This window comes from Balearica regulorum, chromosome 2 (genome assembly GCF_011004875.1).
Source record: "Balearica regulorum gibbericeps isolate bBalReg1 chromosome 2, bBalReg1.pri, whole genome shotgun sequence".
In the NCBI taxonomy this organism is placed as follows: domain Eukaryota; kingdom Metazoa; phylum Chordata; class Aves; order Gruiformes; family Gruidae; genus Balearica; species Balearica regulorum.
This window is the reverse complement of record NC_046185.1, coordinates 79,011,845-79,035,327: the sequence shown is the minus strand read 5'-3', so window position 1 is coordinate 79,035,327 and position 23,483 is coordinate 79,011,845. Positions and strand designations below refer to the sequence as shown.

At 41.0% G+C, this 23,483-nt stretch overlaps 3 protein-coding genes across 5 annotated transcripts in view; 1 reads left to right on the top strand and 2 right to left on the bottom strand.

Moving 5' to 3' along the window:
• Positions 1 to 2,816, bottom strand: part of MTRR (5-methyltetrahydrofolate-homocysteine methyltransferase reductase) — a 34,264-nt gene extending 31,448 nt beyond the window's left edge. Inside the window, exons 1-3 of one of the 2 annotated variants that reach the window (XM_075744781.1) lie at positions 2,584 to 2,816; positions 1,520 to 1,655; positions 244 to 340 (exon numbers count right to left, since the gene is read on the bottom strand). The gene's annotated coding sequence lies outside the window, so the exon portion shown is untranslated. The remainder of the gene's footprint in view (positions 1 to 243; positions 341 to 1,519; positions 1,656 to 2,583) is intronic. The other variant, XM_075744782.1, reaches the window with a different exon arrangement.
• On the top strand, positions 2,792 to 12,630 carry FASTKD3 (FAST kinase domains 3). Of its 2 annotated transcripts, none has more exons than XM_075744783.1 (7): positions 2,792 to 2,830; positions 3,516 to 4,979; positions 8,201 to 8,286; positions 8,871 to 9,033; positions 10,056 to 10,125; positions 11,441 to 11,555; positions 12,345 to 12,630. In XM_075744783.1, exons 2-7 carry the CDS (start codon positions 3,545 to 3,547, stop codon positions 12,441 to 12,443), a joined length of 1,968 nt encoding a protein of 655 aa, XP_075600898.1. In that variant the 5' UTR covers positions 2,792 to 2,830; positions 3,516 to 3,544; the 3' UTR covers positions 12,444 to 12,630. The 2 variants fall into 2 exon arrangements, with proteins under 2 accessions (XP_075600898.1, XP_075600899.1); XM_075744784.1 differs by having other exon boundaries at positions 2,814 to 2,943.
• Positions 12,631 to 15,703: 3,073 nt separating this feature from the next.
• Positions 15,704 to 23,483, bottom strand: CFAP90 (cilia and flagella associated protein 90). The gene is made up of 3 exons (XM_075747117.1): positions 23,283 to 23,483; positions 19,617 to 19,733; positions 15,704 to 16,003 (listed from the first exon to the last, which is right to left on the bottom strand). Exons 1-3 carry the CDS (start codon positions 23,481 to 23,483, stop codon positions 15,824 to 15,826), a joined length of 498 nt encoding a protein of 165 aa, XP_075603232.1. The 3' UTR covers positions 15,704 to 15,823.

The window sequence follows — 23,483 nt, the reverse complement described above, 5'->3', positions numbered from 1 at the left end:
CATGGTATTGTGGAAAGTTTCTCTTATTAGAATTTTTTTTAAAGCATACTTGTAAATCAAAAGTGTTAAAACTAAGTGATAGCTTCTTAAGAGTACAGTGTCTGTACCATACATTAATTCCATGAAAAATGTAATTACTAAAAAGTTTTAAGGCTTTCATTGTATTTTGTTCTACTACATTTTCTATTATAGTTTTCACTTTAAATTGATTACATTATATTACCTAAAAATATTAATAATTACCTTAATAGTGGCTTTAAATAAATTCATTTAATAATTGGCTTCATGTGCACAGAAGATGCATACGCTGAAACAATCCACAAAATGATTTTTCCTTCTCCTTTTCAAAAAAAAATACAAAGAAATTTGATGACACACAAATTATGACAATTCATATGAAACAGTTTAAATACCCTCAGATCCCTGTAGTAATACAGATTCATCCTAGTCACGTGCTATGTTTTCACCCTAATTGTTCTTGTCAGCAGGTGGCAACACACAACTATAAATGGAGAAAAACAATAAAGATGAAGTGGCATTTCATTACTACATTCTTTCTCATACCTCAGAAAGGGAGAAAGATAAACAGTTTTCCAGTGGGAGCACACTATAGTACAGAACCTTCTATATACAAAAAGTTGAGGAGTGAGCTGCCAACATTATAACCAGGGGGTTACCAACAGACTTCAAACAAAAGAGTCAGCTTGGGAAAATGTGTAAGAGAAGCATGAAAATTTGCAATAGCAGGGGGAGAGGAGAGGGCAACAGAAAGAACAACAGTCATGACAAGGTTTGACGTGCCCAGATGTTGTCCTCACAGCACCATGACCTCTGCCTAGGCCAGGCAGAGCAGCCTCCCCATAAGACACTGTGACCTGTTTCCACTCCAGCTAGTACAGTAACAACAAAGGGTGCAAAAAGTAGCTGCCCACATCTTGGGTGCATGGATGTGAACTCGCAGGGAGCTTTCTCACTGGTGTGTGGACTAGCAGATTGCATAGAGACAAAAAAGTTAGAGCAACCACACTTCCCACAGAAGGTGTGTGTGAACAAGAGAACCCACATGGCCAGAAGAGAGGATCGTGCTTGAGATACATACCTCCTGAGAGAGGGGGCTCTGTGTGTGCATGTAACAGTGCGAACGTCTCCTTATGGGAAGTGTGGGGGGCAGCCCACAATTACACAATTCCTTGGAATTAGATATAGATGGCTGTTTAAATATTTGTAGGCATTTATTAACATTTTGTAAGTACCTAGTATTGTATCTGTTGTGCTGTTGCTATTAATCTTGAATATATAGTTCAATTAACTGATTAAACAGTAGTTCAGTTAACTGCCTGACAGTTAATTATGTCATTAATAGATCAGTAAACTCCTTTCATCCTGATTCGATCTAAACTACACAAGTTGAGGAGTTTCTCCCTGTGACAGCACCTTCTCTCTTATCAACCAGAAGAGCTTCATGCACAAACTGATCAAGTGATGCCTGCTAAAAGTAAGGAAAAATAGTCATGCTTACCAGCAGATGAACACAATCACAAATCAGGAACACACTTGCACTCAGATGAACATACTGCCTTTATTGGTCTTGCTTTGCTGCACTATACACTCTTCAAAGACGATATGTCACTTCCACTTATGTGATATCAGTTCAACTGAAACAAAGAGGAGGGGGAAAATGGTAATTCTTGACTATCGAGCTTTCTAGAGAATCCCTCTAACTTTAGTAGTATTACCACACCAGCAGCCCTTAACATGTTGATGTGTTGGTAGTCGCACGTCAAAAAAAACAAAACAATGTTTAAGCTGGGAAAACAACCCAGGATTTGCTAGCTCAAACCAGGGCTTCACATGAAACTAAGGATGAAATTCCCAATTCAGCTCTTCTGATCCAGTCAGAAAACTAACACAGTCCACAAAAGACTAACAGGGACTCCATCAGCTCCATCAGTCAACACACTATTGGTGCAAACAAGCCACCTATGAATGGCACCCACACTCTTTCACTGAACCAGATGTGCTGGTCCCTGTAATGACAAAGCTGTACTGTAAGGCCAGACCACCTACTTCATGTAGCTGGTCTGTCAAACATAGCAAAATGCATGGCCACGGACAGGACAAAAACAGAATAAACTTCTGCAGTAGCTTTACGCGCTTACGTGTGGCTTTAAATTGGGTTGTGGGACCATGCCTTCAGAGCCACAAAGCCATTCCCATATCATTTTTTCAACAGTTAGTGACTTGCTCACCATCACATTCACTCTATGACCAAGACAAATATAAAAAACATAAAACTTTCAATGAAGCCCACTTGTGAAACTTTCCAGGGCCCAGAACTGACCTTACATCCAGAAAAATTTGGTTGGACCAACCGACATCCCACCGGGAAGCAGGAGAGCTGTCCCAGCTGAAGGACGGTGACTTTAGGGAGCCAAAGCCAGGTCCACACCGGAGGCTTGAACGCCGCTGCAGCAACAGAAGCCTCCCAGAGAGCCGGCACCGCCGGACTAGGCCTGGCCGGGCCACCCCTCACCTGCCGCCCGGCCCCCCAGGTGTCTCTCAGAGCGCCAACCCGCCGCTCACCTGTGGGGAACGGGATTACTTTCGCTGAAAGACGCGCTTTTGACCAGGGACAAATCCGGCTTCCGAGGCACCGTCGCGCCACTCCAGGCCTCCAGAGGCAGCGAGGAGGAGGTGGCCGGGGTGGAGCGTACTGGGGTGAGCCAGACCCTGCCAGGGGAAGGCGGCGAGTGCCGGCGCCCGGAGGAACCTGCCGGAAGAGCGCCGGAAGCTCCCGGCAGCCCCCGCGCTGCCCGTCATGGCGGCGGAGGTGAGGCTCCCCGCGCTCCCGCAGCTCGCCCCCCGGTACCGCCAGGTGCCCCCAGCGGCGGAGGGAGGAAGAGGATGGAGGGGGAGCGCCGCCCTAGCCCGTGGCAGACGGCAGTAGGCGCTGGGGTGGGAGGGAGGCACCTCTGCCCGCGGCGGCGCTCCGGGCCCTGCCCGTCCCTCTCCGCTCTCAGCGGAGAGAGGCGTCGGGCCTGTGAGGCGGAGGGGGCGGAGAGGCCCCGCCGGTGCCGCCTAGCGCAATGTCACGTTCACCCATCGCCCCCCGGGTTCGCGGCAGCGAGCCCCGCTTGGCCCGCCCCAGCCGCGGGTAACGGCGGTGTGCCCGACTGCTGCCCAGCGCCCTCGGCCCGGGAGGGCAAAGAGAAGCGCCGTCGTGCAGTTCCTGCTTGGGGAAACGTGTGTGTCCGTGTCCGTGTGTGTCCGTGTCCGTGTGTCCGTGTCCGTCCCGTAGTGTCCTGAGGGAGACACGGGCAGAGAGGCGGTTCAATCTGTCACACAGGTCTCGCTGCTCCCGGTCGTTTCTTCTCTTTGCGTTGCCTTGCGCTGGTGGTCGTGGGAGAGGGATCGTCCCGGTCACGTCCAGCTGCTAAAAAGGTTTTTTACTGCATTTTAATGACACTTATGCTGTTTTCCAAACTATATATTTACATGTATTTTTCTTCCTCTAGGTATTTTTTGAGAAGCCACTTGATCCAATATGGCTTTGATTAGACAAAAAAGTTTCCAGTTTTATTCATCCAGCACAGCAACAAGCAGGTCCATTTTGATGACCCTAAGCAAAAGGTTTAGCTTTATCAGTGGGCAGCAAAAGCCCCAAAACTGTAGCTCCATAGCCATGAGGATGCTATGTTTCAAAGATAAATCTCCATACATGTTTTGTAGAAAAAAACACATACAACTGCAGATACAGTCTCTTTCTCCCAATGAAACTGTGCATCTTTGTGGAGATACTGGGAGCAGTCCTAAATCTGATAATGGGTGGATGGATGAACAACTGTTTTTCAGGAAGTTGAACAGACTTTGTACATCGAAAGAGATTTTTGACTTTCTTAGCTCTCTGGAAATCATGTCTGATACTATGGCATCAGGAGCCCTGCAGAGGATTTCTGAAGTTGAGGTAGATGACAATGGTCTGAAAAACCCTGGAGGAGTGTTAGAAAATGCAGTTTTCAGGGCATTATGCTTCCAGTTTGAATTTGAATCCTCAAAACTGTCAAACACCGGGCTGCTGAATGCATTGCAAGCTTTGATAAAACTACGTATAGATCCCCAGAGTACACTGATGGCAAACTTGCTTTCAGAGGGTGAGGAACGGCTTGGTAAAGGACAGTTGACTGTTACAAATCTGTGCACTTTTGGAGAGAGTTTGCTTCAGTTGGAAGGCCCAAGTTGTGTGACACTGGAACAAATTGTGAACCACATACAAAAAAAAGACATTGAGAAGTGGAGTTCTAGGGAAATGGTGATGGTTTATAAGATGCTGCAGGTGACTGTCAGGGAAAAGGAACAATACCAAGACTTGCTAAACAGAATGAACAGTGTCACTTTGACCATAGTTTCCCAGCTGAGCCCAAAGTTCACAAGCATAATACTGAATTCACTGGTTGCTCTTCATCAGACTCAGGCATTTCCATTAGTGACAGCACTGTGTAAGCATTCTGTGAAGCATATTCCATATTTCACAGGTGATGAACTGGTGAATGTACTGGAAGCCTTCCTATACTTTGAACATCGTGAACAAATTTTTACAGAGGCACTGGAAACCTATGTTCCCGAGTCCATCTTCACCATGCATCCTCAGACAGTCAGCAAAGTCATGCAGTATTGCTGCCGAAAGACGATCCTCTCTAAGCCCATCTTTGATGCAGTGGCAGAAGGTTTCATTTCCAATGCTGACAGATTGACCACTGACCAGATTGCTGAGTATATTATACCATTTGGGACTCTCAACTATCTCCCTCCAAGTGCTTCTTCCCTGTTTAGGAAGCTTGAAACCGTACTGCATACTCGCTTTAGTCAATTTCAGCCTCACACCTTGCTGAACCTGCTGCACTCGTGTGTCCTTATTCGACGTTATCCAGTAAATTTTCTGCCAAAAATATTTAGTCCTTATTTTCTGCAACAGCTTCAAGGTAAGGAGCAGTGTTTCTCTTGCCACATTCTGCATTTCTTTCTATTATGTGGTGTGTCTCTTGTCAAGGACCCAGTTGTTATCAACTACACCTGTCAAATCAACAATGACCTGATTAAGATGACTGCAGAATAGTGGTCAGGACGCCAAAGATTGTTGCTTCCTTGTCACAGTTGCAGTTGTCTTTCAGTTTATATCATTTAGGGAGTTTGAAAATTGCCCTGTACAATCTTAGGGATTTGAAATCCCTTAAAAATTTTATTTTAGTTAATTCTGCTTTTCTAAAAAACTACTGACCCTCTGTTTTTCCCTGTGTTTGTCCTTTGTCTCATACAGGTTTTAGATGCTAAGTTATTCTGTGTGGGAAATGTGTTACTTTTAACTTTGGCTGTTTAAACTTCTTTGCCTATGCAGTGACCGATGTGAATACTCACACTGAAGTGAGAATATGTTACTATGAGACTGGTTAACACTAGGAAGGCTAGTGAGACTAATTATTATGGAACTAATAAGGCTGAGACCAAAAGTGGCAGATTTTTTAATGACAATGATACTTGGAATGATGCATGAGTGATGTAAAATATAGTTTAGTGATTCTCGGTTAATTTTTCTCAAAATTCTTGCATTTTAATGACCGCTACATGAGGGATGTGGCATAAAGGTAGAACACTGGATAATGAGACTTTTATTCTGACTGTAGCCCCCCCATTTGCTTTGCGGATTTGGGACATCACTTTTCTCTATCTTTTTCTTCCACTACAATTGTTTGCTTTGCTTACTTGGATCTCGTACTCCTTAGGGTTGGCACTGGCTCTTAGGCATTTTACTCAGAGGCTAGCCCAGGGGAGGACCTATTTCAAAAAACAACAGAAATACTAGTAGTACTGATTGTGAAGCTGAAATAAATAACTTCTGCTTGTGCACTGCTGGTTAGATTTAAGATTTTGCTGCCTGTATTTTTAGGGTTAAGTCCTCTGTGAATTTGCATAATCCTTATTTCTGGATATCTTTCTAAGCATCCAAACCACACTCTTTCTGAGGCTCTAAAGGCAAGGTGCACAATCACAGTTGTCAGAAAACCTGTTTGTAGCCTTTAAAATTGGGACCAAATTATAATATGCAAGAAAAGTTACAACAGTTACAATTGTGTTACTAGCGAGCTTACCTAGTACTAGAAAAATAATCATTATATTTAAAAAATAACCTAAAAATCCTTATAAACTTTGGTCAAGATTAGTACAAATTCAAGAGAGAAGTGTAGCATTGGGACAAAAAAACCTAAAATTACTATTATTGATAAATAGTGTTACGAATATATACACAGAATTTGTAAATCTTGGGCAGTACAAAACGTGTTTTTCAAATACTGTTTTTCCTTATGATTCAAATAAGGTCCATTGCATGTAAGTGATTCTAGCGCTTTATTCCTTACCTTCCGTCAGGCTGCGCTGTGTCCAGCTTTTCAGGTGGGGGTAAGGGAGAACCAGGTATGGACTTCTGCTGTCATCTCTTCTGTTCTTTCAGGATAAGGATTATTGTATTATATTCTTGCTTCCAACTTGGTTGTATTTCTCTTTCATATTGTATTATGATCAGCTTGTGAAAGCTGAAAAGGGTAAATGGATAAAGGTGAAAAAATTAATTTGCATTGTGCAGTTGTTGGCTTAATTAGAAGCGAAGCAAGATCTGAACCAGTAAAATGTAACAGCTTCATAAATGTGAGCAGTTAAGGATAGTCTGGTATGTGTTTTTTTTTTAATTACCTAGGCAAAAATGCAAATTGAATTCTAAGGCTCACATATGTTTTAACCAGGCATAAAGATTGGTGCTTCATCTTGGCTTCTAAAATTACTTTTAATTTAGAATCTGATGTAGTTACGTGAAGCTTCTTCCCGTTGACTACACTCCTCTGGTGGAGGCTTCCTGTGCCCATCTTTGTTCCATCCCCTGAGCTCCTCTCCTTTCCACCTATGAACAAGCATTACACTCCCATCCTTGGCCATATGCCTTACCATACTGAGGGAAACATTATGAAATTTAAAAATCTACCCCATGGTGTATCCCATCTTGCTTAGGAGATCTCAGAGTCTGCTCACCTGCTGCTTCCAAGACTGTCTTGTCTGCAAGGGCTGCCTTCACCTAATTGTTTGGGGTTCTTTTCCTAGTAAATTTCTAGAACGTCCCCCATGTGATAGCCTGTCCTTGGCTGTAACTATTACATAAACCAACGCTTTTGGATACAAACCTACTATGAACAACACAGTTGTAAGCTACAGATTTCAAATAATTCTGTGTTAGATAGTAAAGCATATTTAGCGGCATTATGTAAGCTACGCCAGAAAGATAAGTTGACTTCTCTAGATCTCACCTAAGATTGCTCTGTTAATAAAACTATATAGAAGGTCAAGTTTTCAAAGTGATTAGAAACTTTCATCACTCAATTTTTAGCTGTTCAAAATAAAATACATTAAGAGATTGATTTTTAGGAAGCAGCCATTCCTTATATCCTAAAATACTGAATGTCTTTTGAAGTTCTCAAGCTGATACTTCAAAAATGAGAAACCTCATAGTAACAGTTACTTTGAATACATTCTTTTAAATCAATATAAAGGTATTCCACTAGAGTAGTCAAAGTTCAGAACAAGAACTTGAGAAGATGACCTGTATGATTAGCATCTTATACTACATCAGGATTTTACCCTTCTGTAATAATACTTTGCATGTAACATGAAAGATTCTTCAAGTATACACTTGTAGACAAATCTCCAGAAATTATTCAATATTATCTGCTACTTTCAGATAAAAAAAATCTGAGTGAAACAATGGGATCCTGGGATTATAATTTGGGGAGAAGGGGTCATAGGAAGAAGGAAATGGGATATTTCTCCTAGACCTCAATTCAAACTTTATTCCTCCCTGTAGAACATCTTGCATCTTTCAGATCCTCATTTTTTTTGTGAAAGAGCATGACAGTCTTAACTACGATCTTGCTAGTTGTATTTTTTTTTATGTTGATATTTCTGTAAATCGTTTCCTCATTTTTCTAACTATATCATTTCACAACTGATCTTTCTGTGCATTCAAACAATGATCAAGGATGGTAATGATCAAGTAGCTTCTCTGTGCATTAAACTGAATAGCTTTTCCTAACTTCTGCACGAGGGTTTGTGTAAAGATACTTTGTTGAAGGTACACCTGAAAGCTTGAATATTTTTGTTTCAGCTCAGCCACCTGGTTTGGACAGAATTGTTACCTGCCAGCTAACCCAGCTTTTTCTGACTGTTACCCTGGAGTGCCCATTTTATGAGGTACAGTATGTATGAAACCAGAACTGATGTTAGCAAGAGGTGATAAGGTCATTAGGGCCCTGTTGATAATTAGCTGAAGACTCTTTCCCATAAAAACATTGGGGGAAATGTTGAAAAGTTTGGGGGTTTTTTTCTTGGTAAAAATATGAAGCATTTCTACCTGTTTGATTGACTTAATATATTTGTATGTTTGGTAGAACTAACTACCTCTGAGTTAAAGTGCTTTTTGAGTACTTCCAAGTACTTTTCCAACAACTAGTCCTTTTTTATGTTTGACTTGTGAAGTCTTGGAGAACAACAGATCAGGCACTTTGATGTTGGCCTGACTGCAGAGGAATGGAAACAGTTGTGCATTTCTCATGAGCGATGTGTTCAGTGTGATAGCATGGAATCTTGCTGAGGATCTTCTGGTGGTTGTTTTTTTGTTCTGTTTTGAAGTTTCTAGCAGACCATACCTCAGACTGTAAGTTTCTCAATAGACATGGTTTTGAAATGCACAGAATACATTTTGCTACATTAATATGAGGTAATGGCAAAAATGTGATCTCCTTTTTTATTTTATTTGGTTTTCTGTCATTATGTAGGGTCCCAAACTCCTTCCAAAGTATCAAGTAAAGGCCTTTCTCATGCCTCACAGTTCCCTGGATGTTCACCTCCTCAAAAGGGTGAAGACTGGATTACTTTATTTACTGAAAAAAAGAATATATTTTGCATCAGAGGTATCAACACCATATTTCTATACAGTTGGTAAGTATCATTTGTTTAGATTAATAATAAAATGTGTACTTATGCTGTCGAAACTTTAGGCACAGTTATTTTCCAGAAGTAAAAATGATTGATTTTATTACCTTTGTGTGCATTCTAAATTGTGCAAATATGGAAAAAGTAAACTGGAATACAAAACTCTGTAGAAGGTCTGAAATGAGGAAAGATTATGAGAATTTCAAGTAAATGCATTTTCAATGTGAGAAAGCACAGGGAGAGAAAAGAACTGCAATAGTACTTGAAGTTTACACAGCCAGTCTGCACTGAAAATAGCTGCTAACTCTTGTATTGTGTATTTTTACTATCAGCTCCCATTTTACTCATCCTATAAACAGTTTGTATAATGTAAAGGAAAATGAGGCAATGCTGCTTGCCTGATCTCTTTGCTTTGGTGGTGAGCAGAGAAAGGGAGAGCTGGAGGGTTGTCAGCCCTCTGCCCTGCTCGGCTGGGCTCCTCTCCCCTTAGCAAGAGCTGTTCAGTACATACAGGGGTTTGTGGACTGAGAGAGAGGAGTGGACAAAACAGTGTTTCATGTGCCAGGAAAAGAAATTGAGAGGAGGAAATGATGAGGAAAGATGTATGCCCAGGAGGGGTGTAGGATAAAGATGTGGAAGGAAGGGTCTCTTGGACCCCATGGACATTGTAGGGGTGAAAAAAAAAAATGGAGAGAGGGATGACTCCAGAATTACTCCCCAAAGCTCTCAAAATTCCAGAGGCCCTAGACAGCCCAAAAAAGTGCCATTTAACTACATTATGTTTTTTAGTGGACTTGGAATACTACTTTGCTGTTAGCATTATTAGCTGAAGTGTTACTAATTATCACTGATTTGTGTTAAATAGTCTATATGCATTTTTTGCAAGCCTCTGTGATTCAGAAAAAAGTAGTGCTATTTATATTTCAGTTATTTTATAAAACAATGAACTGTAAGAGGATGAGAATTACAGTAAACAGTTTGTTATATGAAATGAGTTTTAATGTAATTTCTCTTTTACTCTATACTAGATATTGAGATTAAATTAGATGAAGAAGGTTTTGTATTGCCTGCTGCCCAATGTGAAGAGGTACACAGACGGTAAGAGAATAAAAGAAACCACTGGTAAAATGTTAACATTGACAAAGAGCATCTGGGGTGAAACCCCAGCAAAATTTAAGCTAATTGGAGTTTTGCCATTGACCTCAACAAAGCTAACTAAAGTTTCACATTGAAACTACTGGGAAGAGGACCAAGTTGGCAAAATTAACGATCTGCACTTTTTCCTCATTATTTTGCCTCCTGACTATACAGTGTCAGACAATTAGTCTCTTTACCCAGTGACAGATCAAAGTGATCCTGATTTGGCTTATAGTAATGTATTTTGATCTTCTGTAATTCATTTTTAATTCAAATTCATTCAAATTCAAACCTAATTAATTCTAATTGAGCATGTCTGCATAGATTTCACACAGTTTAAGCCAGTTTGAGTTCACAAATTTACTTCTGTAAGGAATCTTGCGTAACAAGGCTATTAGCTACAGACACTGTTTTTACTGAAAAATGCATAGGTGTTTAAAAATATGTTAAACAAGAATTATTTTGAGAGACCTTGGATACAAAATTAAGCAACCTGTCTGTGTGGTATTTGCAACTGCACTTCGGTGGATAAAGCAAAAGTCTTGGAAAAGGTTATGTTTTCTCCAGCTTAACATTCACAAGACTCACAGACTAATAGTGGTTCTTTCAAAAATCACATACTTAAATGTTTAAGAATGGGCTTTGATTTTTTTTTTTAATTACAGCATTCATGTGTAAATAAGGTCACAATATACTTAACAAACTGAAAATTTAAGCAACTATTTTTACAGTGGATATATAAATTTTGGTTTAAGTTGATGTAATTTTTATCACCAAGGAGAAAAAATACAGTTACAAGCCATGATGCTGCCAACCATCTGTACAGGTTTAACTTAAACAGCTTAAACTTAACTTCAACTCTAAAAGGTTTAACAGGTACACTAATAGGTTGAATAAATTTAGCTGCTGAAATGTTTTCAAGCTGAGATGTTTTGTATGTTTTTCCTTCTAGAAGAATTCAAAACAGCTTACCAATGGTAGCATTAAAAATATCAAACTTTTACTAACTTGTATGGTAATTTTTGTTCAGGGTATATAAATAAGCTTTTCAGATGAGTTTTGCTAAGCTTCAGGCTTTCCCCCTCACATTCTTCAATGGAGTGATTTAAATGGTCCTGAACTAGGTAACTCCCATCCTACAACATCTAATTCTAGGTGGTGTTAGGGAATAAGAGCGGAGGTATTGTCTCATGCTTCTTAGGAACAGCAGTAGTTGTGGTGATTAAAATAACTGAATTTTTTTTTTTTTTAATACTACACTTGTGCTTGATTGTAGAATTGCCCTCTGTGTTGATGGTCAAAATAGATTTTGTGTTAATAGCCACAATCTGTTGGGAGAAGAAGCTATTAAACAGAGACATCTTCAGCTACTTGGTTATGAAGTTGTGCAGGTAAAGTCCAAAGACAATGGTTTGCTTTTGCTCTGGCTAACAAAACAAGTGAAAAAATGATTATTTTATAATGCTTAAAACTGTAGTTGCAATTACTTCCCAAGGCAGATGTAGTCTTGTCCTTTCGATGTTACGTTCTCTCTGCCTAGCTTTTGACTTTTTGAGGGTGTTACAGAAATTCCTTTTTCTTCCTTGGATCAATTAGTGTGCTCTGCCTGGGTTTTCTGCCAAATAGTGGCTGCTTGAAAAAAGTACTTCTCTCCAGTGATTAAGGCTCAAATATTGACTTAAAGGAAAATGTTGTCTAAGAGTTCAGTAGGATTGGGATTTTTAATTAAATACTTTTTAAAAAAGGTCTGAATTTGGAGTTCAAAAAGACAAGTTAAAAAAAAAAACAACTGCTTTGTATTGTAAATAATATTTTCACAGCAGATTATATCCTTTATTTTGCCTGTTGATTTAATAGGGTTATTTTTAGCTTTAAACATACTTTGGACCAAACCAGTTACTTTTAGATCTTTGAGATTTTCTTTTCCATTTATAAGCACTTATCACATAAGCCTAACTCCGTTATATTTAACTTAGTTTAAACTGATGAATATCACTCTTTGTTTTACAATAATCTCTATTCAGGTGATTTGCAGATCAATAATATGCTTAGGATTAAATGTTTAATTTTAAAACAGAGAAATCTTTGATGTGTAATTTTACATCTGCTTAATGAACATGAATCTTACCCAGTTGTTTATTAAAAGGTATTTCCAGCAATCATTTTTGTTTTGTTTCCAGATTCCATTTTTTGAGATAGAGAGTCTACAGAATTGCAGGAAAATGGCAGAATATCTACACAAAAAAATCTTTCCTCACACATATGGACTCAGCTGCTGACACTGGAGAATACTACTAAATCAGAGGTTGACCTCCTGTACTATAAAGTGCAAATATTGTGCATGGAAGAACAATTCTGTTTTCTAAATAACTCCACCTATGATAGTTTGAGCTTCTGAATGTGAGACCTTCCAATATTTGGAACAATTGACATGTAAAGAGTAATAAAGAGCAACATATTTTCTTATGCTTAGAGTAAATATTTATTCTAAGTTGAGAGATGTAGGTGCTAGACAGCCGGTGCTGTGTTTCCTTTATATTTTCACTGGTTCTAACTAACAACTGCAAATGGACAGATGTGGCTGTGCAAGGATACTGGCTGGTGCTGAATGTACAGAATGTGCCACGCTACCTATCAGTCAGGGCTTTTCTTGACAGTATAAAAAGAAATTGTGCAATTTACTCATGGCTGTTTGTGTGATTTCCCAAGTGTTTCATAAAACTAAAATTTGCAGTAGTTGCACAAGCAGTATTTGCTTATTGCTTATACTTAGAGATGTAGAGTGCTGTTCACTAAGTCGCAATGCCTTACAGAAAATTGGAGTATTTTTATTAAAAAGATTTGCTTTCCTTTGTAAAAGAACAGCTGGCAGGGGCAGTGGCCTTGCACAGCTCTCTGGGGGGGGCCACTCTGCGTTCTGGGTATGTACTATTGGTAGCTTTGTCTTCGGTGGCGGTTTTAGCTAAACGGGCTGAATGGGGCCATGTATGTGCTCCAGAGTTCCTTCAGTTTACAGCCTGCCATTCAAGCCTAAATGGCACCTCATTACACTCTGCAGCTCAGAACCACGCCCTGTGCGGTCCTTTCTTAGGTATAAATTGTGGCAGAAGGGTGGAATGGAGAACTAGAACCAGTAACCCCATCAGCTGGATGGAGCAAGTGTGCACTAACTTGGGTCAACATGTTGCTTTACGGATGGAAAAAGGGGAAAAATAACATAGCCTTAGTTCCAATCACGTAGCGTATACTTGATGAACTGCCATGTAAAACACATTTTCAGGTTAGCTTGTGCATCCTGTCCTGTGTGGAATTATTATTTATGAGCAGAAAAGCAGAATTCCCAGCATTACCTGGTTTGATTTTAACTACTTAACTTGATACAAAAAAAATGAAACTTTAACATCCTTGCAGGTTTATGTATTTCACACGCAGATACAGAACGTGGCCATTTTTTCCCTCCAAGGCTACTGTTAATAATTTGTGAGTTGCAGGTGTCCGAACAATCCCTGGAGATTTTTGGAAAGTATGATTTACATTGCATCATGCTGTGCATTCTGTTCATGTTAATTTGTTGCATGTATAAAACTCTTACAGTAGTATGTCAGCACTGATGCGTGAGGGAGCACCAAGAGGTAATGAGATACTTTCCAACAGTGTAATAGGAAGCTTACAGCACGTCGGTGATCTAACAATTGTCATCCTAGCAAAAGAGAAATTGAAGGAGAATGAATGAAATGTCTTTGCAGACATTTATAAGGAACTTCTCCCTAATACAGAAGAAATCGTCAAGGTATTCTTTTGACACTTAACTGAGCACTGAAGGGAGAAGTCAGCCGCTTGGAACCGAATGAGAAACAAGTAGTAGGAGGAACAACCTGTGAAAAGCCTTCAAAAGCGAGGACGGATGAGAAGGGACTGAAAGAGAAGAAGGTGACACAAGCAAAGAAATGAGAGAGGAAAACTGATACTGGGGTGGATGACTCATGCCTTTCTCGGTGGTGGAAGTGAGCTGGTGATGCTTATTTCTCACACAGGCCTGAAGGTGGTGGTGTTCTCAAACGTTTGATTTTCCGTAGTTTTGCAAACACACATGGTTTGTAATTATAGTGAGACTACTTAAAAAAAGTAATTTGTACTGACTGTCCCAAACTAAAAATAACCTGTCTAGAATATGGCCATATTCCACCTCATTCTTCACTAGTATATATTTGATACCAATTTTTGAAAAAGCATTCTGGTATTGTTAGAAAACATTTCCTTCTCGCTTTGTTCTTACTATGATACCTTTTATTTAATGCTGCTGGATTTGTTTAACGAAGTATTTACTGTCGAAAAGGAATGTAGCAGTTACTGCCTTCTTGTCCCTAGGAAGTTGCAGGTCATGAACAATGAAAGTAGTATACACCTCTTGGAATGGGCTGTTTTGTGTGCTCTGCTTCTCACATCATGCTGAACAAGTGCTATTAATTGCCTAATTTACTATTTATCCAGGCCCCAGATTAAGTAGTTCTTTGTTTTAATTATTTTTTACTAGGAGATTCACTGTGTTCACAAATGATACCAGTTTCCTATATGTAAGTACCTGACAGAACTCCAGTGTTAGTCAAAGCTGTGGACTTCCAGTCCTTGTTCTGGTATCCATCAGTCCAGCTGTTCCTTTCTGAAACAAAACTGCCCCAGTTTTAAACACCACCAGGATCAATGGCTCTCGAGAACCAAACTGATGAATACACACCCTGCAGGAGATATTCCTTCTGCTGAAATTACCTTAGAACTTTGTCACTGGACCCAGTGAGAATAGAAGGTACTAAATGTTTAAGCAGGTTTAGACATTTACTCTAAACATGCTTTTTAAATGACTATTGCTCTAATCCTTGTGTTTTTTCCATCCTATCTACCAAACTATTTAGTGCTTGTTCTCCTAGTATTACTTTTTTTTTCTTTTTTCAGCATTTGATACAGAACTAGAGATGATTTTTCTTGTGACAATCTTGAACAGATCAATCCCTCAGACACCATTGGTATAGTGAAAGTCAGCAAAATGGATGTCTGAAATCAGCAAAGCCCAGATTTTGTCTATTTAAATGCTGCGTACTCAGAAGTTCCTTTTAACTTGACTTCCACTTGAAGTCTACTGAAACTGCTAAGTCTTTCTCTAAGATCATTTCTTTACTTGCCCATAAATGGGTAAGCTCATCCATTTTGGAGAATCTGCTTTGAATCCCCATTTCAGCCATTGTGCAGATAAAATAACACCGAGCAATTTTGTAGCAACACTGTAAGGATTAAGAAGTCAGTGACCACTGATACCTTGAGGAGCACACTTGCTTAAATGTTAAGTCTGTGAATAGTTATGTAGAAGCACTGCCTAAAATAGGAGAGAGACAGCTGTTGACCCAACAGGTCTCACTTCCAGTGTTGCTGCCTAAAATGTTCAGCTCTTGCTGGTGCTCCTCATGAGATTTTTATGAGACCATATGAAGACATACATTCAAATTAGCATAAAGAAAAGTACAGCTGCTATTTCATCCTTTTTTTTAGATCCAAATCATTCTCATTAACTAAATTGCAGAGGAAAAGGCAAAAACACCACATTGCTTTTTGATGTGAGGTGAGTTTTTTCACATAAATGTTGCTGGCAATGACAGATAGAAGCGATTTAGTATGGATCCAGGCTTGGAGAAGGTTTTTCCAATAAGCAGGTGATGCCATTTTTCCTGTAGAATTCTGCCTGCATGTGATTAATCCTTGCATGATCTCTGATCGGCTGCTCTATGGGCTTATTTATGCGTCTCCCAAACTCTGAAGATGACAAAACAGCAACAGGTCTTGCCATTTCCTGTGAAAATATAAAAGTCTTCTTACAACAAAATCACAGAGCGAATACTTGGCAGTTATCTATTACTGCTGTGGCCAGGAACAAAATAACAGAACTGTGCAGCACCTGCTATATGAATGTATATTTATTTAACAGTGATCTGCATTCTTACTTTCCATCCCTGACCTGTTTTTTTATGTATATTAATAGACCATGAATGTATCACTAGATGACAAGATGGTAAGATATGGAGCTGTGCCATGAGCTACTGTGGACTGATAATTTTGTACACACACACACACGCGATTACCATGTGATTACTGGCAAACTAAATGCTATGTTACTGGAAAGTGGCACAGATTTCATTTTCATTCTTACTTTTCTTGTGCACTGACTTGCATGATTCATTTGACAAATAGGAGAGATTTGTGTCCCCTATTACAGGAACACCTACCATACTTGCACAATTCAGTGAAAGCGCTGCATGAAAAAAATCAAAGCCTAAAGAAAAACCCTAAGCAATCACTAGTCTATGCAAGCTTTCTCTCAAGGACATAAAGCATATACTACTGTATTTCTGCACAATTTTACTAACAATGCTTGTAGCTGTAAGATTACAGAAATAACTGCTCTGCAATGATGGGAAGTGGACTTGGTGAAAAATAACCTGACCAAGAAAAGATTATTTTAAGCTTGTTCTTAGTAAACTGCTCTTTAAGTGACTGTGCAATCACTATCTGCGATCTGCAGTTCCTTCCTGTGCTATAGCAAGGAGGAGCTCTGGAGTCAGAAGGGAAAGAGGATTTGTTTGTTTTCCTTTCCCTAGCCAAAGGTCTCAGGTTTATCAGGCTGCTTGTATGTTTGTGCACTGGCTGACACAGTAAGCCTTGGTCCCCAGTGTGTTTACCTAGTCTTATGATATTAATAGTATCTACAAGGAGAATCAAAATGTGGATGCTACACCACAGTTCAGGTGCAAACAAATTACTTCTTTGCTACAACAGACACAAATCTGAGATGTATCAGCACTCGTGATGAAGCAGGTGAGCCCCTTCATTTCCTGCAAGGATGTAGGCGGGAGCACAAATCCAAGGGGTCTCATAGCAGGGCAGTCAGATACGAGACATATCCAGACTTACGGACAAAAGTAGACCTGAGAATCTTCGGAAGATGCTGCAAACCCTTTTCTTCCAAAAAACAAAAGCCAACCCAGAAAAGCCCACTCCAAAACAATTCATCCCTCAACTCTCCCCCCACCCTTCCTACCTTGCTCCACCCCATTGAAAGCTATTCAGTACACCAACTTGTAACCTCACCAGGACAAAAATCAAGTCAAGAAGGGTGGCAGGCAAAAACCAAGACCATTTCCTCCCCCCACCCCAGTTATGGATAAATGTCAAAAATGGAGAAATGACAGAATCTTTGCATCATCAAGAAAGACTTTGCTAGTGATACAGGCTTTACAGTGCTAATGACGGGCAGCAGTATGTAATTCCGAGAGTTTGTGTTCCCTTTAAATAAATAAGATTCAGCTTTGAGGATCCTTGGTAGCACAGCGCTGACTGTGCACGATGGCATTTCATCCCTGCGGGTTCGGCATTGAGCAGATTTCAGATTTTCCAACAGTTGGCTGGGAAGCATCCTGCTACACGCCTTCGCAGCGTGTAATTCTAGCACTGTTAATGCTTGAAATCAGCAATGGCAGCCTTGTGCAAACACTCTGCTGCAGTCACTGGGCTACGTGTAGCTCAACCAAGTATCTGTGACTGCACGGTTGGATTCCCTGGGTGCTCTCTGCAGGAAATGAAGGGCTTACTTGCAGTGGTTTGGTTTTTTCCACTTCAAGGAAAGAAGTGTACTGTGGTGGATTCAGCCTGTCTCCTTTCAGTGTTTTACTAGAAAGATATTGATTGTGGCCTTTTTATTTATTATGTTTTATAAAACAGTTGTTATTATTATTTAAAGTCTGTGAGGGCTACTGAGGTAATGAAAAAGTAGGAGTTAAGTGTGTGACCTGCACTTAGTAAGTCCAGCATTGGGTGTCATCACATGCAGGAGGATCATGTTGTAACATTTAACAGCTGTGGGTTTGAGTGTCTCCCTGCTAATTAAAGGGCTGGATTAAGGGACACCTGTTCAGGCAGAGTCCCTTGCATGCAGTGCCCAGCAGAGCTGGTATGAATTCTGGCCCATACACATTTGCTTTAGGAAGCAAACTGGTAGGAAAGTGAGTTTTGTTCATACTGAAAGGACACAAGAGCTCAGTAAGAAACCTTAACTCTCTGCATTGATAAACTGTTTTTACACAAATTTCCCAGCTGAATGTTGGGCTTGGTATTTGTGGGAGGTGTGTGTGGCTTTGTTTTGTTTCAATAAAAAGGTTCATTTTTAACTGCAGCAGTCATTTACATGGCTTTTGGGCTCAAGCAGATCCGCAGTTGAGTTACTAGGCATGAGCAAGTGATGGTAATGGGCACTGCTGGGATTCCTTTGGGAGCACCCACTGCTCCCTACCCTGCCTGAAAGAATTGAAAGGCATTACAGCTATGCACTGAAATGTCTGGCATATACAGCTGCCAGTGAGAGGAATCACAGGCTGTGGCCTTTGTCCCAAAATCTCAACAGTTTTATTACACAGCAATTACAGTAATTTTAACTTTAGTCTCTCCCTTCCTTTTTCCATCTCTATCATATGTAATCAGCAATACAGGCAGCCATTCCTAGCCTACACATCTCTTTACATCCCAGGAACCCACTGGGATTTTGAGGCCGTTGACAGAGGTTGTACTTCAGTTGGTTTTGACAGCTTCTGCCTCTGTGTGCGTGTATGTAAGTATAAATATACACATTTGTGTATGTATGTGTATTATTCAGATGCTGCATGGAAAAATACTTATTTTTATATATATGTATATATATTACAGTATTTCTGTTTTCAAGGCAGCAGTTTAAAAACATGGCTGCATACCTCCTTAGCTATCAGCCTACACACCAAACTCAGATTCTGCTGGCCTCGAATGCTTTGCCCAGCATTTTCCAGGCATGTACGTGGCCTCCTGATTGACCCCTCCTCCTTTGCACTTGCTCCCTATGAATTTCCTTCCTGCAGAGCAATCCGGTGCACGTTTGCATAACAAAGTCACCAGCTGCAGAGACTTGGGCTCTCAGCAAAGGCTGGCGTAGGGAGGGTGGATGTCAGAGGGCAGTGGTTGAGTCGGGGCCCCTGAATCCACTCCTCTCAGGGAGAAGAGTTCTCAAGCATGACAGAAATAGCTGCAGGACCACCTGAACTGCAGCTCTCGAGAGACACAGACAAATCAGGAGACACTTCCAGTGACCCTAGAGCTCTGTTACAGAGGGTGTTCCTTGCTGTGCGTATCTCTTTCCCCACGCTTTAACTCGCATACAGCTCGTCACCTGGAAATCTACAGGATGCCAAAGAGCAGGAGCTAACTCCGGTGTCTTCACTGGCTAATGCTTTCTGCTAAACCCCCAGGACAATGATGTCCTCTGATTCCTTTGCTACTGTATAGGCTGCATGATATAAGGTAAAACAATGCCTATAGTCTCCAGCCATGTCAAAAAGTACAAAACACCTTTAACAAAGATAATTATCAATTTATCAAAGGGTTACCTCCTCATTAATGTTAAGACCACGACTCTTTGCATGTTCTCTGTCACATCGGTGAAGATATTTGTTGTAACTCTCTGGTCTTTTAAAAATGGCATCATAAGTGGAAACATCTCCTGTCTTGAGAAAAGGGGAAAAATGGCTAATTCACAGTATTGCCTAATTTTACAGGTTACAGAATATATGCAGTCAAATCAATACTTAAACAGTGCGCATATAGCATTAGATGATGACAACTGTAATATTCCTGAGCTACCATTAGCAAGTTTAGGTCACTCCTTTGGAATAGCCACATGATATGCCATATAACACGTGATCTCTTTTTTTAAATCTATTCAGCTCTGAAATTTCCCTTATGGCCTTTTACCTCATTTTTTCCCTGTAATCTGTTGTAACTTTTGGAAATTTATCTGCTTTGTTTGTTTTACTTTTCTGAACTTTCTATTTTCCTTCTGAAGTTCATAGATTTGACAAATGATCTGTCACTGTAATATAAAAGAAAAGCAGGCAGTTTCAAAATTCATTTGGAATGAAAAAGACAAAGGTATCCTGCAATGGTATCACCATTTAATTTCTGATTAAAGCAGAATTGAGAACAGTTCAGAAACATGCCACAGTGGTAATCCTGTGACCCAGCAGTTTGCATGTATCTGTCACATATGAAAATGCAACTCACCCCAAGCCATAATATTATTGTATTTATGATACCTGTTGACATAGTTGCATCCAAATAAGCAACATGAAAGAGCTCATCTGCTAAGAAATGCAATCATGAAATCCAGTCAAGAAGTTCTCATGAATGGAATCAAAGGAACTTCGAAACAAAAAAAAAGTTTTCAAGGAAAGAAAAGCAAAATCTCCTGTCGAAATATGCTGTCAGTTGATAATGAACTTTATTAAAAGGTCCACATCTGGTAAACATGTCAATTGATCACTGGTTTTGTGCATGGCTGACTACAAATTTGTAAACCTGTGCATTTTGTTGGGCTTTTTTTACCTCTAATTTTACAGTGTGCCCAATTTAGCCTTTGAAAAACTCTTGTATTTTGAGTCTTACAATTTACAATGCTATCCTCCAAAAATAGTAAATTCCAGTCAGGTCAAGAAGGCTATAATGGTTCCATTAAAAGGAAACCATAGGTAAGAGCGCTAGTGAGGCACTGCTGTAATCACCAGCTTCATTTGGAAGGGTATCTCCATTACTTAGTTCTGCCAAGAGGAGAGGTGGTTTGATATTTAACCTATACATCCCTTCAATTCTCAGAAACCATCAAGCCTTACAGAATTTCAGGCATGTTCAAGAGCATCCTGCATCTGATTTGTCACCTCCATTACTTCTGTGCTTCTTTCCTGTCCTTTCCTCCCCACACTACCTGTTTCATTCAGAATTTTAGTGGGCATCTAATTTGTACACACCACCAGGAATGTTATTTGCTCCTTTGTTTTTATTCACGTGCTGTTATTTGTCCATTATGTGTTACCTGTGTCAGAGCAGATAATTCGTTCTTTCTGGAACTCGCAGATAGGCAGCCAGCCTGTTATGTTAAAAACTACCCCTGTCTCAGATGATCTAAGATCTTGTGCCAGATGTGTAGAGACAATACTTCTGTGCTCAATATACTGGTAACTTCTTGCTGTTGTTTCTCTTTGTTGTTAAATGCTGAATTACTTGGCCAAGGTGATGGTGGTGGGCAGCTGTTTCTTAAACCCATCAGTGAATCATGCAGAGCAGGCAATAAATTTGCACTCAGCGTGGGCATCCTCTGTATACTGCTGCTAAAGCTAAGCACTTTGCAAACATTCATTAATATTCCAGACAAACATAAAATAGGTAATAGCTTTCTCCATGTCACAGAAGACGAAACACCATGCAAACTGGCTACAGTAAGTTATGTAAAGCAATCGAGGGAGCAACTGTCAGCCAAGAGATTAAAAGGCAGGAATTTCTGGCTTCTCGCCACGTGCTGAGCACACCTTCCTCTATTTGCTTCAGTCTCTGACACTCAGTTGTTTTTAGGTATTTAAGCTGCAAAAAGGAATGAAATTCCTGTAAAAATAAAACATTTCAAATGGTCTAATCCCTTAATTGTGCAGAAGAATGGGTCAAATCTGCTTCCTCCCCTGTGGCTGAGGCCTGTGCTGTGAAGAAACCTATTAAACAGCTGTTACCACTTTTTGTTTCCATGCCACTGGAGCAGCACTTTCCACAAAACAGGTCATCTGGAGTGTGAAAGCAGACTTTATAATGTAAGCAAAAGCTCTACCATATGGTTGCTAATTCCATGCCAACTGGATAGACTGCGTGCTGCATCAGCCCCAAGCCCTCTGACCTGCCCCAGCCTGACTCTTCTTGCACTTTCCCTACCATGTTTTGTTAAACACGGCACCAACCGTGCCCGCTCACCTTTGGCTCAGAGCACCTTCCCAAGGTTAACGCTGAGATCTATGTGAGGGAGCCTGAAATGACAAATCTACCCCTCTTTTAGCAGGGCCACCCAGTCAATGCTGGAAATCTGTTTTGCTGTTCCTTTACTGCCCAGCGCTGTGCCGTGGTCTGCACCCTGCCCAGATCCCAGGGCCATGCCACTGCCAACTCGCACAGTCGCCAGTCATCGCTGCCCAGGGCTCTCCTTAGTCAGCAGCCTGTCACTTGGGTGGGGAGGGGATTCATGGGGTGTATTTATTGTTGTAACTAAATATATGTTCCATAATACTGCTACATTACACTGCTATAGTAGACATTTCAGAACTTTTTGATGGTAATTTTGAGGGGGGGAGAAAGCTGTTAAGTTCAATGTCTCATATGACTCTTTTCAGAGAGAGAAAGGTTTGCTACCCAGGCAATACGGCCTGGCTGAGGCTGAAGGTGCAAGACTGTTTTCATTTCTGATTTTAAATATGAGGGCTGAGAGAATGAGGGGAAAAGGTGATACAGTGCTGCACAAAGTACAGGGGTAAGGCTCCCAGCTAGGCTTCCCGTGGCTATTCGTGCTAATCCAGCTTGAGTTAATACACATTAAGTGTCAATGTAACACCTTCGGAAGCATTCAGTTATCAGGGCATAGATTGATGTTATTGTTTTGAACAGCTGTATCGATTTTATTAAAGCTGTGCATACGGAAAATTTGTGTGATGTACATTGAAAACATTTTCCTTAGACTAAAAATGGAGCGGTTTCTTATTAAAGGGTCTCTGAGAGCGTGTGTTACCAGATAAAACACAGGCCAGGCACCCAAGCCTCATGACAGACGATGCCTTTCCTACTGCTCCCCCTAAAGCCGTCTTGCCTTTCAGCGATACCATGGGACCTGCTGGTCCTCGATCCTTGGCAAACCACATACGTCTCTGCCTTCTCTTCCCATCCGCCGGAAAGATGTTATCCTAATTTTCCATCCACATGTAGCAAACACCCACTACACTTTGCAAAGGCCTCTGAAGATAAAACCTGCTGCTATTTAGGCATTAGATAGTCTAGCTCTGCCGGCCTTTGAAACATTGATGGGATTTTTTTTAGGCATCCTGACCAGGTCCCTCACCTGGGGCCGTGCCCTTGCACAGGGATCGAGCACAGTGTCGTTAGACGCGCAGAAACGCTCGGGGAACGCTCGTCCCTCCGGCCCCGCCGGGCCCGGCGAGCTCTGCCCTGCCTCGCTCCCTTCCCTACCTCACCTTGGCCTCCCGGTGGAAATAGCTGAGCTCCGCGGGCCCTTCCCGTCTGGCCGGGACGCGGCTGAAGGCGGAGAGCGTGGAAAGGGGAGGCCGCCGCCTCCTTCCCGCCGCGCTACCGAGTTCCTCCTCTGCCCCTCCCGACCCTCCTGCGCTCGGAGGCCCCGGGGCGACCGAGGGCGCCGGCGGGGCGGGGGCGGCCAT